Source organism: Macaca thibetana, chromosome 3 (genome assembly GCF_024542745.1).
Source record: "Macaca thibetana thibetana isolate TM-01 chromosome 3, ASM2454274v1, whole genome shotgun sequence".
Classification (NCBI taxonomy): domain Eukaryota; kingdom Metazoa; phylum Chordata; class Mammalia; order Primates; family Cercopithecidae; genus Macaca; species Macaca thibetana.
The window spans coordinates 182,918,989-182,937,334 of record NC_065580.1 but is presented as its reverse complement, the minus strand read 5'-3'; the positions used below and the strand labels follow the sequence as shown (position 1 = coordinate 182,937,334).

Here is an 18,346-nt window from a genome sequence, read left to right as displayed (position 1 = left end):
TAATCATGGCCAGAGACATACATGGAAAAATGTAGTAAGAGTTTTCATAGGTCACAATCCTGTTATTATTTTAACCGGATACACTATTCAATATGTCCTTTTTCTCACATATTAAAAAATTTGTACATTAAACAACTTTCTCCCATCCTATAATTTTTGGCCAGATTGCTTTCTTTCCTTTTCCCATAACATAATACCTCTTTCCAGAAATGTTTTAAAAAGTGATTAATAGTAATAAAATTGATAATGCTACTATGTATTTGCACATTCTAAGTATTCAAATATTACTCATCTATAAAAGTTACATTTCAGCTCATCTTCCTAACAGAATGCCATTGTTTTTCTATTCTCTTCACATGAGTTGGTTGAGATATTTATGCACACTTGTTAATTCTAAATGTAGTCAAAATTTTCTCTAAGATAATAACATTTAAGAGTGGAAATTGTATTAGTCAGTTCTCACCCTGCTACGAAGAAATATCCGAGACTGGGTGATTTATAAGGGAAAGAGGTTTAGTTGACTCACAGTTCCACAGGCTGGGGAGGTCTCAGGAAACTTACAATCATGGCAGAAGGAGAAGCAAACACGTCCTTCTCCACCTGGCAGCAGGAAGAGGTGCCAAACAAAGAGAGAAAAGCTCCTTATAAAACCATCAGATCTTGTGCAAACTCACTCACTATCACGAGAACGGCAGCATGGGGGTAACCACCCCTGTGATCAGTTACCTCCCACCAGGTCCCTTCCACGACATGTGGGGATTGTGTGAACTGCGATTCAAGATGAGATTTGGGTGGGAACAAAGTCAAACCATATCAGAAGTAATACATTTCACTGTCTGCTTTTTGCTAAGTTAGCCCTGGTTTATTTTACATATAAAACACCATCACTAGTCTGTGAAGTTCTTAATGTTTAACTGCCTGTAAAAATGAGAAATTAATCCTGTTCTGCCCGCTTTGGGGAGTTGTGAGAATCAAATTCATTGATGTGAATGTCCTTTGAAAAGAAACATCAGTCGGCCGGGCGCGGAGGCTCACGCCTGTAATCCCAGCACTTTGGGAGGCTGAGGCGGGCAGATCACGAGGTCAGGAGATCGAGACCATTCTGGCTAACACGGTGAAACCCCGTCTCCAATAAAAAAAAAAAAAAATGCAAAAAATTAGCTGGGCGTGGCGGCAGGCGCCTGTAGTCCCAGCTACTCGGGAGGCTGAGGCAGGAGAATGGCGGGAACCCAGGAGGCGGAGCTTGCAGTGAGTGGAGATCACGCCACTGCACTCCAGCCTGGGCGACTGAGCGAGACTCCGACTCAAAAAAAAAAAAAGAAAAGAAAAGAAAAGAAAAGAAAAGAAAAGAAAAGAAACATCATTCTAAAAATACGAGATACATGTGTAAACTTTATTATCATTTTAGGAATAAAGCCCACAGGTTGATGGGACCTAGTATGTGTTATACATTTCACTTACTGAGAGGGCCAATTCTTGGTCCTCGTTGTTTCCCAAAAAGCTGCCTCAAGATTTGATTTAAATAAGTACCATTTTCTTATCACTTCCTTGCTTATTCTTTTTCCAAACTCTTGTGTGAGAAGGTAAGGCCACGCATGTGATCAGAGGCTATTAAAAGAGAGCAAAAGATGGTGGAGGGGAGCACACATCTGGGAAAAAAGTCAAGGTAGTTAAACCACTAATCCATGAAAGTCACAATCAAGTCAGCTTCAGTGTCACTTTTAGATGCTGCATTATTTGGGGACTCAGCATGAAAGCAAGAGGTCACTTTTCCCTGAACCAAAACCGCTGAGTTTTGCACAGTTCTAACTCAAAATGCTGAGGCAGTAAATGTTATTAAAAATGCTTTTCTAAAAGTCAATGCAGTCTTATTTTGAAAATGAATATTTATTTTATGGAATGAAGTAGAACTTAATATGACATGAAAGTAGTTTGTTGCTTAATATGTTTTTAAAAGTGCACTGCAGGAAAATGTCCAGCATATTTGAGCCAACAGAAACATGATTACGGAAAGTCCCTTCTTATTACATTTAAACCTTTTTGTTAGATATGAATTGTGGTAAGATATTATGTATTATACTAAAAGTAAAATAAAATCTAGTGGAATCTCTTGTTACCGTAGGGTTTAAATTCATCCCAGAGTCAATCAATTGAGATTATTTAGTAACAAGGCCAATGAAAGCAGTCCCAATTTGGAGTAGTTTAAGACATTGTTACCGCCTCGTGGGCTAATACACTTTATATGGACAGAACTTAGGCCAGTCAGAAGGCTTGGATTTAAATATAGGTTTACTTTCTTATTGAAAAAGTCATGTCACCAAAGTCACAAACTATATCTGATTTAAATCACTTCAGAGTGCGTTTGACTTCAAGTAACAGAATAGTCAAATAATAATAGTTTAAACAAACAGGTATTTATTTTCTTATGTTATTGGAAAGAGGGTGTTGTTGGAAATAGGTTGCTGAGCTATCTCGGAAATGTTATGAAAGGCCCAGGTTAGGTTGGTCACAATGGCTCACACCTGTAATCCCAGCACTTTGGGAGGCCAAGGAAGGCAGATCACTTGAGGCCAGGAGTTCAAGACCAGCGTGGCCAACAGGGCAAAACCCTGTGTCTACTAAAAATAGAAAAAGTAGCCAGGAATGGTGGTGTGTGCCTGTAATCCCAGCTACTTGGGAGGCTGAGGCATGAGAATTGCTTAGACCCACAAGGCAGAGGTTGTAGTGAGCAGAGACTGATCCACTGCACTCCAGCCTGGGCAACAGAGCAAGAGTCTGCATTTTTCTGTCTTTCTGCTTCCCATCCTTATTATTTGACTTTTTATCCATAGTGGCAAAGATGGCTTTTATATCTCAAAGCATCATGGCTTCAAAGGACACAAGGGAAGGAGAAGGCAGGCAAAATGTTTTCTCCTTTTGAAGTTCTGTGCTTTCATTTGAAAAGGAAAGTTCTGCCTAGCAGATATTTGCTTAGGTATTGTTAGCAATACCTAATATAATAATATAATTAATAATATAACTCAGTTATATTATTAATCCCAAGCAGAGGGTAATGAGAGTACCAGGACTGGTTTAGATCAATTTTAATTCATAACTCTGTGGCTAAAATAAGACCTGACCATGAGTTCAAGAGATTTGCAACTGAAGAAATATCAGATCCCTGTTAGCAGAAAGATGGTAGAGCAGAGCTGTAGGTAAGTGCAATTCGTTCTCTCCACAGTAACTTCTGTGGTAAAACTACGCTATGCATCTTGTTTCCCTCCCAGTTTAGATCCACCGTTCTTGCATAATTATTCCCAGTGTCAGCCAGGATAAGCTCAATGAATGGAGGAGGGTAGAAAAACTAAGAGACTGGTGGAGACTTGCCTTGCTTCTTAAGGCATCAGTTCAGAAACTGCACTCTCACATTGGCTCATATTCTGTTGGTCATAAGGCCAAGGCCAGAGCTTATGGGATAGGGACAAGTCCTCCCCATCCAGTTGTACAATCTATAAAGTCAAGTGGCAAATTGTACAGAAAGTCCTAGTGGAACAGAAGAAAATTGCAAATTCAGAGGTTGGATTCGTTTCCCCTCCAATACAAGCCTAAAAGCCAATGTGGGTACTTGAGTGGTCAGGGTAATATTCTACTGTGAAAGTTTGCTATTTAAATTTTAGGAAGTGAGGTCAAGTAGTGAATGAGCTGAGCGGTGCACTTCCCAAATATAAGATGAATAAATGAAGTTGGTATTTCGCTGAATCATTGGATGTCTAAACAGCATTTATAAAAACTATAAATGATTATTGCACATTATTGACCTCCAGGATAAAACTGTATGATTTTTTTTTAAACATGTAATCTCGTTATTGTATTTTAATCAATAAAATAATGTATAAATCAAAGAAAGAAGTAAATGCATGACAATTTCTTTTTAACTAGATTATTTGTTTTACTATCTTGTTTGCCTTACTTTTTCATCTTTAGAGTAATTACTTTAGGCTATAAGAGACCTTTGGAAAGAGAGGATCTTTTTGAACTAAATGAAAGTGATTCTTCCTACACTGTGTGCCCTACCTTTGAAAAACAATGGAGAAAGGAAGTTTTAAGGAATCAAGAGAGGCAAAAAGTAAAGGTAATTAATTACAAAGTTCTATTAAATCCTGAAGTAATCACTACCTGCAAACTAGATAAAGCTATTTTCAAGTATGAGATACTATTATTCATATCAAAATTCCTAAAAGGTGAAATTACAATCTACTTTATAAGCATAATTCATTGCTATTGCAGTCCACTTCTGTCTTCAAACTACTCAACACTGCTTCTCTTTAATGTTCAGTAGCACATGTGTTGATACGCATGCATATATCTTTGGCTCCTTACCAGCGGTGACAAAGATAGCTTTTGTGTCTCAGAGCATCATGTCTATTGGTCAAAGCAAATTATATGGTGGCCAAAATTAAAGTTTATGGGAGCAGGGGCAGACACTCCACCTCTAGCATCATATATGCATATGCGTATATATTATTTTCAGACTCCTCCAAAAGAAAATATAATTTGGAGATAAAAAAATGTATTTGTATTAATTAAGTAGTTTCAAAACTCACAAAAATAATAAAATGCAACTATTGCACTTGCCCTTTTATGCCACGTGGTATGAGTAACACCACCTACCATCTCAATGATGTGGGTCATAATTTCAAGTTTAACTGATTGATTCCTTTCTTATTAACTTATTGTCTTCAGAGCACATTGTTAATTGTATCATCTGTTTAGACAGATTTCATTTTATTAATATTAGTTGTGTCCAATTTTCTCATTGTTTCTATTTTCTTTAATTATGTAGGCATCTTTTTATAAAGAGGCACATACCAAGACACCATCTCTACTCTATGCATTGTGGAACACCTTTAAGTCTGTCCTGATTCAAGTTGCCTTATTCAAAGTGTTTGCTGACATTCTGTCCTTCACTAGCCCACTCATAATGAAGTAAGTTAAAGTCTGGTGGTTTTTTTCTCCCTCCTCACAGATAAATGATAAGTAAGTATTCTAATATAAAAGTTCTAATACAAAAGAGTAGAGAAGGTTCTTATTTCAAATATTATTAGGATGTGGACATGCTATTAGGGTTATATACAATATAAATGGGAATTAGGATAATATAGTCAATATCTAATAAAGTCAACCATATACTAAGCACTGTTCTAAAATCTTATATTAATTTTATTAAGCAAGGGTTCTCCAGAGAAACAGAACCAATAGGATAGATAAACCCAAATAAAAGGGGATTTATTAGGGGAATTGGCTTTTGCAATTACGGGGGCCAAGAAGTCCCACAGTCTTCCATTTGCAAGCTAGAGACTCAGGAAGGACAGTCGTGTAATTCAGTCTTAGTCCAAAGGCCAGATAACCTTGAGTTCTGATGTCCACGGGCAGGAAAAGGTGAATATTTCTGTTCCAGGAAAGAGAGCTGATTCACTCTCTCTTTACCTTCTTGTTCTATATAGGCCCTCAATAAATTGGATGAGGCACTATGCCCTGGGATCTTCTTTACTCAATCTACTGATTCAAATGCTAATCTCTTCCAGAAACAGCCTCACAGACACACCCAGACATCTGGTAGATGGTAAAACATTATTTAAATGTTATTAAACAGAAATAATGTTTTACCATTTCTTCACCAGTCAAGTTGACACATAAAATTAACCATCACATTGGTAATCTCATTTAATCTTTGCCACACTCCTGCGACATAGAAAGTATTATTACATTCATTATTACAATGGCAGAAATAGACAGAAAGATTGGAGTAATTTGTCCAAGTCTGCACAGCTAGAAAGTGCCAGAGTCATAATTGAAATCTAGGAAGTCTTGCTTGAATGTATGCTTAGAAAAGGAAATGATACATATTTTCACTACGTTACTTAGTCGTGGCCTTTTGAGAGTTGAGCTTTAACAGTCATGGCAATTACAGACACACACAAACATACACACATACACACACACAATTACTATGCATAACATATATAAACATATATTATTATTACCTAACATATGTATATTTCTGTGTATCTCTGTATCTAGATATAGACGCAGTAAAAAGACTTGAAGCATTTCTATAATATCTATCTGCAATGGTTTACAGGTAGACAATGAAATTGAGCTTTTGACTGTGCCACCTTTTTCAAGGAAACCTTGACTTACACCTAGCTGTCATATGAAGGAAACACAAAGAAACATATGTTTTATTAACTGGTGATTATATTTTTAGCATTGAAAAATTTCCAGGTTATTAGAGTTTTTAATAATCACTTAATTCATGAAAATATCATTAATCCTGCATTACCTACATCCCAGATGATATTCAGGAATATATTCATTCAATATTTATTGAGCACCTATGCATGGCAAAACTGTTCTAGGTCGACTGTGGGGACAGAACAAAAATCAAAACAAAGAACCTGCTCTGATGACATTTAGAGGGGAGAGATAAAAGTCAAACAAATGAATAAACATAAATGATATCATCAGTGCTTAGGAATGAAGTAGGGTAAGGGAATGCCAGTTTGAGGAGTTAGAAGTTACTGTTTTATGTAAGGTAATTATGAAAGATATTAGTGATAAGGTGACATTTGGTCAAAGTCCTGAAGGAAGTTGGGAAAGAAGCCAAGAAAATATTGTGATTAAAGGTAGCAGGGAGGGCAAAAGTCATGAAGATGCTCATGCCTGGTATCTCTGAGGGACTGCAAGGAGGCAAAGTGAGGTTGGAGCAGAGAGCTGGAAAGATAAGGTTGAGGTGAGAAAGGTGCAGAGATGAAAAGATTTTGAAGGACCTTATGAAATATGATGGGAATATTGGCTTTTAGTCCACATTAGCAGGGAAGCATTTGGAAGATTTTGAGCAAAAAAATCAAAGATCTGACTAGACTTAAGTCTTATAGGGATGACTCTGGCTGCTATGTGGAGAATAAAATCAAGAAGTGCAAGAGTGGAAGAAGAAACACCAGTTAGAAGTTTGTTTGTGATAATCCAAGCAAAAGTCAATGGTGGCTTCAGCTAGGTAGCAGTAATAAAAGTGATAAGAAGTGGTCAGACTCTGGTGTTTTAAAGGTAGAGTTAACAGAACATACTGCTGGACTGAATGTAGGTTGAGAGAGGAAGCGAGAAGTAAAGGCAACCTTCAAAAAATTGTTTTTAATCATAAGGTAAACGAGTCAGCATATCCTGAGATATAGAAAATGAAAAGACTAGAGAAGGGAATGGGGTTTGCTTCTGGACTTGTTAACCTTGAAAGATCTATTAGCTATTGTGCAAGAAAGAATTAACATAGCAGGCTTGCCTATGGACTTTGGAAAGCCTGCTTACAGGGGTGATCTTTGGCTGGCAACTGGAACTTACATTTCAGGAGGGTGCCCACTACCCTAACTGATAAGAATGGTTCAATAGCTCCAAGTTGTTTATACAACCAATAAGGTTCATGGTGAATATCTGTTTTCTTTCTGGGAGTTTGGAATTTTGGTGTGTGTTAAGAAAAGGGGGCCGGGCGTGGTGGCTCAAGCCTGTAATCCCAGCACTTTGGGAGGCCGAGACGGGCGGATCACAAGGTCAGGAGATCGAGACCATCCTGGGTAACACGGTGAAACCCCGTCTCTACTAAAAATACAAAAAATTAGCCGGGCGAGGTGGCGGGCGCCTGTAGTCCCAGCTACTCGGGAGGCTGAGGCAGGAGAATGGCGTAAACCCGGGAGGCGGAGCTTGCAGTGAGCTGAGATCCCGCCACTGCACTCCAGCCTGGGCGACAGAGCGAGACTCCGTCTCAAAAAAAAAAAAAAAAAAGAAAAAAGAAAAGGGTGTCCACTTGACCAGCCTCCGATAAAAACCCCGGATGCTGAATTTCTATCAAGCTTGCCTTGTAGACATTTCACATGTATTGCCACAATTAGTAGCTGAGAGAATTAAGCATGCTCTGTGTGACTCTACAGGGAAAAGACTTTTGGAGCTTGTGCCTGTTTCCTTCCAGACTTCACCCCATATATCTTTTCTTTTTTGCTGATTTTGTTTTGTATCCTTTCACCATAATAAATATAGCCATGAGGATAACTATATGCCGAGTCCTGTAAGTTATTAAAATAAATAATTGAGCTGGAGAATTGTCATGGGGATCCCTGACATGGGACCGTCTAGATTAAAAGGTTGAGTAGGCCTGGTGCGGTGGCTCACACCTGCAATCCCAGCACTTTGGGAGGCCAAGGCAGGCGGATCACGAGGTCAAGAGATCGAGACCATCCTGGCCAACATGATGAAACCCTGTCTCTATTAAAAATACAAAACATTAGCTGGGCATGGTGGCATGTGCCTGTAGTCCCAGCCACTTGGGAGGCTGAGGCAGGACAATCGCTTGAACCCGGGAGGCGGAGGTTGCAGTGAGTCAAGATTGCGCCACTGCACTCCAGCCTGGGAACAGAGCAAGACTCTGTCTAAAAAAAAAAACAAGAAAGGTTGAGTAACCAGTTGTCTATATGCACCTGGTGTTAGGAAAGATATAGGCTGGAGTGACACACTGGAATTGTTCTAAATTGGACTGGGTATGTCAAGGCATTGTTCTGGATGAAATCACCTTAACATATGTGAAGAAAAGTAAAGATGTCCTCAGAAAACAAAACAAAACAAAACAAAACAAAACAAAACAAAACAACTATCAGCTACTCCAAAGCGTAGAGTTGGTGAAGATGAGGAAATTTATCAAAGGATATTGAGAAGCAGTGGCTAGCACAAACACATAAAAATAAAAACAAGAGAGAATGGAACCAGGGAATCCAAGCAAGGTATATATTGCTGTCAGAAAACTGTTCCTGACATTTTTCACCCCAAATTCTTTGTTGGCTCCCTTGCCTGTAGAAGTATGAGCCAAATGTTTCCTGGATTAACTGCCCCCTCCCCACAAAATGACAGATCTCTCCCTCCACTTGCCTCTGCCCCTCACCTCAGCATATCCCAGGAGTCACCATGGCACTATCTTATGTGTGACCAGAAATCTTTCTATCAGAGGATTGGCCAGCATCTTCCTTTCTTGCCCTATTCTGGTTATCCAATGCTGCAAAACTAATCACACCACAATTTGGTGGCATTAAACAATGATGTTATTATGTTCATGATTTTGGTGGTCAAAACTTCGGGCGGAGACTGCTTTTCTCTGCTCCACCATGATTGTGACCTTGGCTGAGTGTCTAGAACAACTGGAGACAGCTGAAGCAGCTCACATGGAGACATATGGCTGGTGCTTCGGTTCTAACTGTGGGCTGAGTTACCCTGGTTCTTCTCGCTGTGTGCTGTGCTGGAATGCGCAAAATGGCTCCGTGACTCACATCTCTGAGGCCTGGGCTGAGATGGCTGGAAATGGCCAGATCTCTCTCTCCCCTCTCTCCTCTCTCTCTCTCCTCTGTCCTCTCTCTCTCCTTTCTCCCTGTCTCTCTCTCTCTCTCTCCACCCCACCCTCGCTATCTCTCTCCTTCTCTCTGTTTCTACAGACTCTCTGAATGGTTAGCTTGAGAACAGAGGTCTTAGAGTCATTAAATTTCCTACATGGCAGCTGGATTTCCTCAGCATGAGGATTATAAGAGGCTCAGACAAGTCTTTCCACAACATAGGCTTGGACATCTCAGGTCACTTCTGCCACATTGTTTTCGCCAAGAGATCCCCTAAATCAGCCCACATTCAAAGGGAAGGGAATTAGAGAAAAGAGGTTCAATTTCTCAACGAGAGGAGTAGCGAGGGATTTTCAGTCATACTCTGATTCCCCTTTGCCAATGACTACTGCTCAAGAGACTTGTGAGAGAATCTCACCATGGCCATGGTCTTTCCTAAAATAGCAGTAGGTCATAGCAATTCAGTGTGTCTCTGTTCCCTAAAAGTTGTATCTGAATTACCAAAGAATGTCTGTGGAGTAGCAAACAGTCTCCTTTACTTTGTGAGACACTTTTGCATCACACTGGTTTGATCAAACCTGCAAAACAAGAGTTTTAATATTGCATTGCAGTGAGTCACACCTTTCTCCCGGCCTAGGTGATGATGAAAGAGGCAAACTCTCCTGCATTATTCAATCATTGTGTCCTTAGCTCTTAGCACGAAGTCTGGCATAAAGAACCGAAACAAATTCCCTGAAAAAAATACAGAATAAATGGGAATTAACACAAAGTTACAATTTTCCAAAGTACCCTTATTCTGCAGCAGCTGAAAAACCTTAAATTTAAAAACCTTAAAATTTCAATTGTTAAATAAGTAACAATTGAGTGATCAGAAAGAATTGCAGAGCTTGTGTGATCATAATTTGGCCATAGAAGAACTAATTTTATAAGCTAATTTTGAGACTACATATATACATGTGTAGTTTCATATATATATACACACACACACACATATGTAGAATACATGTATTTTGAGACTGCATATGCATATATGTACATATGTATATATGTAGTCTCAAAATAGATATTCTTTTTATATGAAAAAGTTGCTGGAAAGGACTATCTTTAAGGATGAGAGCACACTGTCATATTATGACTCATATGTGTAAAATAAAACATAAAAGGAATATTTTTTATTAATTTATTAGTAAAATTATACTTTCATTATTTACAAGATATATTTCTTATTGATTGTTGTGTGACTCTCTTCCTCCCTTTTTGGATTTTATTGTAATATCAAACAAAAAACAAGTATTTGTATCTAATATCATGAATATTGTTTTATGGTCTTTATCAAGCCTTGAGCATAGATTGTTTTTAATATTTCTCAGTTAATGTGTGTAGAACCACTACAATGCCTGATGTTAGTCATTTAGTTGTTTTGTCTTTATGAAAAAGGAAAAAGTATAATCGGTAGATGTATGCCCAATAAGAATAGTGCTACTCTTTCAGGAAATGTAATTCCTAGAACAAAGAAGGGATTTAGCAAGTTGCTTTCATAAAAAGTAGGTGTCCCAATGGATGACATCAATTAAGAAATACAGAACTTTCTGCTGTTATTATGTATATGTGGGGTGTGGGGTAATTTAATAGTTTCATTGAGAATATGTAATGCTCCAAATAATTGTTGATACCTAGAGGTTTTACTATTAGAGACACTTGTATATATTTTATTCTAAAGTCTTACTTTAATAAAGTTAATATTTTTAAGCACTTGGTTGATAAAGCAATTTGAACAAGACAAATTACTTTTAATTTTAACACAGTAGCTGTCCCAATTGTCAACAAACAGATCAAAGCCTAGAAATTTATGCTTTACTTACTACTTAAAAATTTAAACTTTTGGCTGGGTGCAGTAACTCACACCTGTAATCCCAGCACTTTGGGAGCCCAAGGTGGGTGGATCACTTGAGGTCACTTGAGGTCAGGAGTTCAAGACTAGCCTAGGCAACATGGCCAAACCCTGCCTCTACTAAAACTACAAAAATTAGCCAGGCATGGGGGCACACACCTATAATCCCAGTTAATCGGGAAGCTGATGCAAGAGGATTCCTTAAGCATGGAAGGCAGAGGTTATAGTGATCCAAGAGCCCGTCACTGTACTCTAGCCTGGGCAACAGGTGTGAAAACCTGTCTCAAAAAAAAAAAAAAAAAAAAAAAAAAAAATTAAACTTTTATAAAGAATGAGTTTTTAAATATAATATTTTTTTGAGAAAAGGGTAGATATAATCAAACCTAATTGCATATGGTTTCATTTTAGTTCTACTAACCTATGGATTCACTCAAAATGGCACATTACAATGATATAGGACATTTTTGCATCTCCAAAGTTTACAGTGAAAAAGGTCCACTTATCAAACCTCTAATACTTTACCTTTACATATGAAATAGAAGGGATTACTAAATAAAACCCAAAATAGTAAGCCTGCAAAATAAATGATATGTTAACTTGTAGTATGTCGCAGTATATGCCCAAATTGTTTTCACCATTTTGCATGGGCTATGTGGTCTTTTAAATTAAATATTATTTTCAGTTACATTGATGCAGTTTAAAATCATGCTTAAAATATTATTACCAATGAACATCAGGCACTCTGAGTTTTAGACAACGTTTATAGTTGAGGGACTATCAGCCAAGATACTTGTAATTAGAACCATCCCCACCGTTTTTCTGCACCCCAGGATAGACCCTAATCATCCTGATCATGCTGTCACAAACTTAAGAGGAAATAAGGAAAAGCAGAGAAAAAAGAAATTGGTTATGGATAAAAGTGAAAATAAAACATGAGATATAAATCAAGCTTTTTTTTAAAAAAAAAAAAAGGCAGCACCTGTGTGACATATGTAAAATCCCTTCCTTACGTTCTGGTTGTCATGTTTCCCTGTATTTGATAAAACACATAATTTTGAGAAAAAAATGGTTTTACATGTATCTATGTCTCGACTTTTCTGATGAGGTTATACCAGAAAAGTTAATTATTTGATGGGCCTGCCATGTGAAAACCAGAAAATCACCTCGTACTCACAAGCCAGTGGAAGGGATTCCTGATTTTACTTAAAAAAAAAAAAAAGGTGGGGGACGGGGGGACAAATACCAAATTAAGCAAGTAGAGAAAAAGAACAGGTAGGAGTGTGTGTGTGTGTGTGTGTGTGTGTGTGTGTGTGTGCAACATTTTGACAGTGCTAAACTCTCATAAGCATTTAACTACTTCAGATGTTTAACATTTCTTACCCATTCTCAATTTTTATGACATTCAGGCAAATGATCATTTTCTGTGAACACAGCTCAGATTTTGGCTGGAATGGCTACGGCTATGCAATGGCACTTTTTGTTGTAGTCTTTCTGCAAACTCTGATTCTTCAGCGATATCAATGTTTTAACATGCTCACCTCAGCAAAAGTTAAAACAGCTGTAAATGGACTGATCTACAAAAAGGTAAAAATTCCAAGGAATTCCCATTTCTAGAGGGACTACTCCCTTATGTGCTTTAAAATAAGGGGACTAGTAAAATAGGGGAGTATATAAAAAACTCCTTAGGAAACCCTTTGTATATACATTTGTTTTGTTTTAAAAGAACTTTGGCTCATGGATATCAGTTGCATTAATTTCTCTTTAGTGCATGTTCTCTCTCTCCTTTCTCTCTCTCTCTCTCTCTCTCTCTCTCTCTCTCTCTTTCTCTCTCTATCTCTCTCTGGTCTTTACAAATTCTAGTCAGCCCTAATCCATTAAATTAAATGATAATCTTTGTTTACTCTTATGCCACCTAATTGCTACTCACAAAGTGAATGGAATTGAATATTTTCATGGTTTTCTGTATGTATGCATCAATAAAAGCTCTTCTTTTCACAATATTATTTTTAATCTTCATATTACCTTTTTCTTTCTCCTCTGTGAACTTCATTTTTGGGCAATAAAGTCATTCATTTTTATACAGTCATTCTCCATTGCTCTTTTATTCTAAGTCCTGCCTCTCAAACTTGGCTGATCTTTATTCCTGGCATAACCCTAAAGTTTAATTAGTCCTTTTTTGAAAATACCATTTTAAACACTGCCTCTTTATCATGGAGGGTATTTTATTTACCACATAATTATAAACAGTTAAAGAGCTTCCTCCTTCCCCTAGTTATCAAGTAGTTATCCAAGCAATAAGTGTACTTTGTTCCTGCTTTGCACTCTGATATAAATTGTAGGTTCATCAGCATTTGGAATAGAAATTTATTCACCTGTTGTATCTTTATCATATGAGACAATGACTTTTACACTTTATTAAAGTTGGATTACTGAATGAATAAATGAATGAATGCACGAATGAACAAGTGAGCCCCTGCTTTCCAAATAAATTGAGGGAAGTGTTAGCATAAATAACAAACATGTGGAACTAAATGCAGATTTTATAAGACATCAGATGAATAGGAAATCTACAAGGGTTGTACACATCTAAGGAAGTTTTCACTTTCTTTTCAAGAAAGTCTTGAAAAGGTCTGTGAGAGAGCTATTGACTTCGTGTAAGGGGAAGGAAGTATTATAATTTGGGCTGAACTGGACATGAAGCATTACAGGCCATTTTGCTCTGTTGGGCCACAATGGGGACATGAAGTGGTTTTATGGAACTTGGAAAGCCAAGTACAAATTGAGCAGTAAATGGTAACTGAACTTGCAGCAGAGTTTAGCTCTGTAGAACTCAGTCCAAATACAGGATTAGAGGGGCTGTCCCGGTCCTAATTCTAGAGGCAGTATGTGCTGCCTCCAATATGGAATAAAGATACAGAAGAATCTAGAAACCGGTTTGAATGCTAACACTTGTTCTGGTATACAGTCCATATGGAACAGGAGTTTATTCCATGATTAGAGCATTGGAGTTTAGACATGAGATGTAGGTGGATTTACAAGCATAAAAGACTAAACTGCCATGAAAGAGTGAATTTAGAAGCATAAAATGTGGAGCACAGATAACTTTTAGAGCAATAAACCACTCTGTGTGATACTATAATGGTGGATATATGTCATTATACATTTGTACAAACCCATAGAATGTACAACACCAAGAGTGAACCCTAATGCAAACTACAGACTTCGGGTGATAATGATGTATCGGCTGTAACAATGTAACAATGTTCGGCTGTAATGATGTATCGGCTGTAACATCGGCTGTAACAAATGTACCACTCTGTGGAGGATAATGGGGGAGGTTATGCACATGCAGGGTAAGCAGTATACGAGATTTCTCTGTACCTTTCAGTTTTGCTGTGAACCTAAAACTGCTCTAAATAAAAGCAGTCCTTTGTAGGGGCAGAAAGGTGTAATACCTCTTTTCACCCACCATAAGAGTTGAGTGGGACACTCCTATAGCAAAAGACAGGTTGAAAAGAGAAAAATAAAACAAGTTAATTTAATTAAATTTTACATCTTCCGAAGTAAGACCCAGCGATCCAGGGAAAACTGTCTATTCTTATGCTTAGGTTCTGTAAAGAATAGACAACAGTGTAGAAATGTGATCAGACAAAAGGGTATGATCCGATAGTAATGGACTGAGAGGAGAAGCCCAGCATGACCTTTCCACTCAGATTCCTCCTGGCCTCTCTGTAGAGTATTCCTTTCCCTGGATATTGGACAGGAGACTTCTGGAATGATGGGCTTCAAGAGAGAAGGGAAAAAGTGTTCTCTCTCTGAGTTAAATGTCTTGTTTGTAGGGAGAGGGGTTCTAGTTCCTGTGACTCACTTTTGGGAAAAGGAAAGAAAGAGGAGGGGGAGACAAAAGGGCTGGAGAGGGTCAAAGAGACTTTGCTTCTGAGGCTTTCCCAGTGTTCTTCAGTTCCACGTGCTCAGCATGCCAAGGTGCCATATTGTGGGGTGTCATGCTCTGAGCCCCAACACCTTAAATGTAAAAACAGAACAGACTGAAGTAGAAATTAGAGCAAGCTGTTAGAAATAAAAAGGGAAACAAGTGTCATCGTTGAGTCTATTGCAAAGTGGGAATAGTGACTACAGGGGCTAGACCTTGTATAATTCCTTAGAGATTGTTTAAGATTAATTTGGGCTGAGCTGGACATGAAGCATTACAGGTCATTTTGCTCTGCTGGGCCACAATGGGGGCATGAAGTGGTTTTATGGATCTTGGAAAGCCAAGTACAAATTGAGCAGTAAATGGTAACTGAACTTGCAGCAGAGTTTAGCTCTGTAGAACTAGGTCCAAATACAGGATTAGAGGGGCTGTCCCGGTCCTAATTCTAGAGGCAGTATGTGCTGCCTCCAATATGGAATAAAGATACAGAAGAATCTAGAAACCGGTTTGAATGCTAACACTTGTTTTGGTATACAGTCCATATGGAACAGGATTTCATTCCATGATTAGAGCATTGGAGGGAGAGCAAATGGGAAAGTGCCACTTTTAAACCATCAGATCTCATGAGAACTCACTCATTACGATGAGAACAGCATAGGGGAAACTGCCTCCATCATCCAATCACCTCTTACCAGGTCCCTCCCTCACCACACAGGGATTATAATTCCAGATGAAATTTGGGTGGGGACACAGAGCCAAAGTATATGAGGGGTGAAGGTATCAGGATGTGCTTTGTTCCTTATCCATCCACAATTACTAGTGTAAGTTTGGAATAAAGTTCAGGGAATATCATTTTTAGGTTTGCAAGAAAGAACATGGGTCTCCTTTCACTTGATGACTTTAAGATTCTGTGACCTCAAAACTCCGATTCTGTTACCCCTTAGTTCACAGGTGCAAGCTGCATGGAAATTCTTGGAGACTAAAAACAAAACATGATTCCAAAGAAATCATTACATCTAAAAGATACCTTCACTTGTAGGCTGATCATAGTTCTATTCACAACAGCAAGGATATGGAATCAACCTCAGTGTCCATCAACAGACGATCAGATAAATAAAATGTGCTGTATATGTGTGTATACACACACACACACACACACACACACCATGGAATACTCTCAGTCATAAAAAAGGAATGAAATCATGTCACACTTGCTGGATCATGGATAGAATTGGAGGCCATTATCTTAAGTGAAATAATTCAGAAACAGAAAGTCAAATACCACATGTTCTCACTTATAAGTGGAAGCTAAATAATGTGTACACATGGACATACAGAGTGAAATAATAGCTATTGGAGACTAGGATGGCTGGGTGGGTGGGTGGGGGTAAGGGATGAGAGATTATTTAATTGGGACAGTGTGCACTATTTGAGTGATGGCTGCATTGAGAGCCCAGATGACACCATGAACCAATATAGCTATGTAACAAAACTGCATTTGTACCCCCTAAATCTATAAAATAAAAAATAAGAACTTTTTAAAAAAGAAGCATCAATTAGATCTGGGTTTAATATGGGCAGTCTGGGGGCATTCCTCCATTAAGCATTGTCCAATAGAGTTTTTGTGATTTTTAAAAAAAAGTTCTGTATTTGCACTGTACAGTATGGTAGACACTAACCACATATGGCTGCTGAGCCCGTGAAATGTAACTAGTGCAACTAAAGAAGTCCATTTTTAATTTTAATTACTTTAAATTTTAATGTAATAACTACATCTGGCTAGCGGCTACCATACTGGCTAGTATGGTGTCTACACTGTCTCCATTTGTACTTTAAAGATGTTATCTAACTTTAATTATGGTAATTATAAAATGCAAAAAAAAAAAAAAAACAAAACCCAAAAACTGGTAAACATTTAGTCACATTCTTAAAGTAGAGATACTTAAGTATAGTCAGGAGAAGGAGAGACAGAATCCAAACCCTGCTCTTAGATTCAGAAAGAGAATCCCAGCATATTTATGGGCACAAAAGGGGTTGAAGAATGCATTCTTATAAGTAGTATGTGGTACCACCTTCAGCTTTACCCTTTCTCATACTTCTGGTTGAAGACCATTGGGATGGAAATTTTTGGAGCCCTTGCAGCTCTACATTAAATGATGTGTATTACTTGCAGCTAGGATGGTCAGGAAAAGTTTCATGGTTAATATTGCATGATGTGGGTCATGGAATAATGGAAGGATGCATTGCATGGGGTAAAGGCTCTGATGTTGGAATAACATAGAAGAAAAAAGGTACAGAAATGCGTACAAGGCCTGCTCAGACAATGGTGTGTAGATTAATTTGGCTTGAGACAATGTTTCATGTCCAGAATGGTGGGAGAGATAGTAAAGTCAGAAGGGATTGCTTAAAAAAAAACTTGAAAACTATATTTTTAAAATGGACCTCAATTCTATAGGACATTGGAACCCATTTGAGCCATAAGACAGATGATAGGACAAAAGGATTAAAAACAGATGAGACAGAAAAGAAGGAGACCCTTAGAGCTACTGCAATAATTCAAGAAATAAAGAAATGAAGAACTAGGGTCTTGGCATCGAGTCTAGAAAGTAACAAATATGTAAGAAGAATGTGAAATTGCAAAACAAATTTCATTGTCAGTTTATAAAATGAAATATTAAGGACTGAACTAGTGATAATCAAGATTGTGGGGCTTGGAACTATATCTGGTTCATGTGAATTTTCTTAGAGCATAATTCAGTGAGGGAAATGAATGAAGTTTTTAAAACAGATAAGTCACACAGCTTTATGTATGTGTGTGTGTGTGTATTAAGATTTATATGATATGAAAATACTGTAAAAAACAAATCTAAAACTTGGATAGAAGTTTAAATAACAGTTTCTTAGAAAAAGTGATTAGGTAACAAATGACCTGGTTAATTTTCATTTTGATTGAAGAGTACTTAGAAGCTTCTAAACTTTTAACATTGTTTTAGATTTCCTTTCTTTTCATCTGAATCACATTTTTCCTCCTGTAACAGACTAAAGTACTTCCTACCAAACAATTCCAGAAATGTTACACCATCCACTGTAATTGGCCATATTACAGTACTCTTTCAAGTTGTT

The 18,346-nt window shown here is 37.8% G+C and overlaps 1 protein-coding gene across 1 annotated transcript in view; it reads left to right on the top strand.

The window, feature by feature from the left end:
- Positions 1-18,346, top strand: part of LOC126949671 (multidrug resistance-associated protein 1-like) — a 92,785-nt gene that overhangs the window by 9,019 nt on the left and 65,420 nt on the right. Inside the window, exons 3-5 of the mRNA XM_050782366.1 lie at positions 3,964-4,111; positions 4,823-4,965; positions 12,699-12,876. Coding sequence (XP_050638323.1) covers positions 3,964-4,111; positions 4,823-4,965; positions 12,699-12,876 — 469 coding nt within the window. The remainder of the gene's footprint in view (positions 1-3,963; positions 4,112-4,822; positions 4,966-12,698; positions 12,877-18,346) is intronic.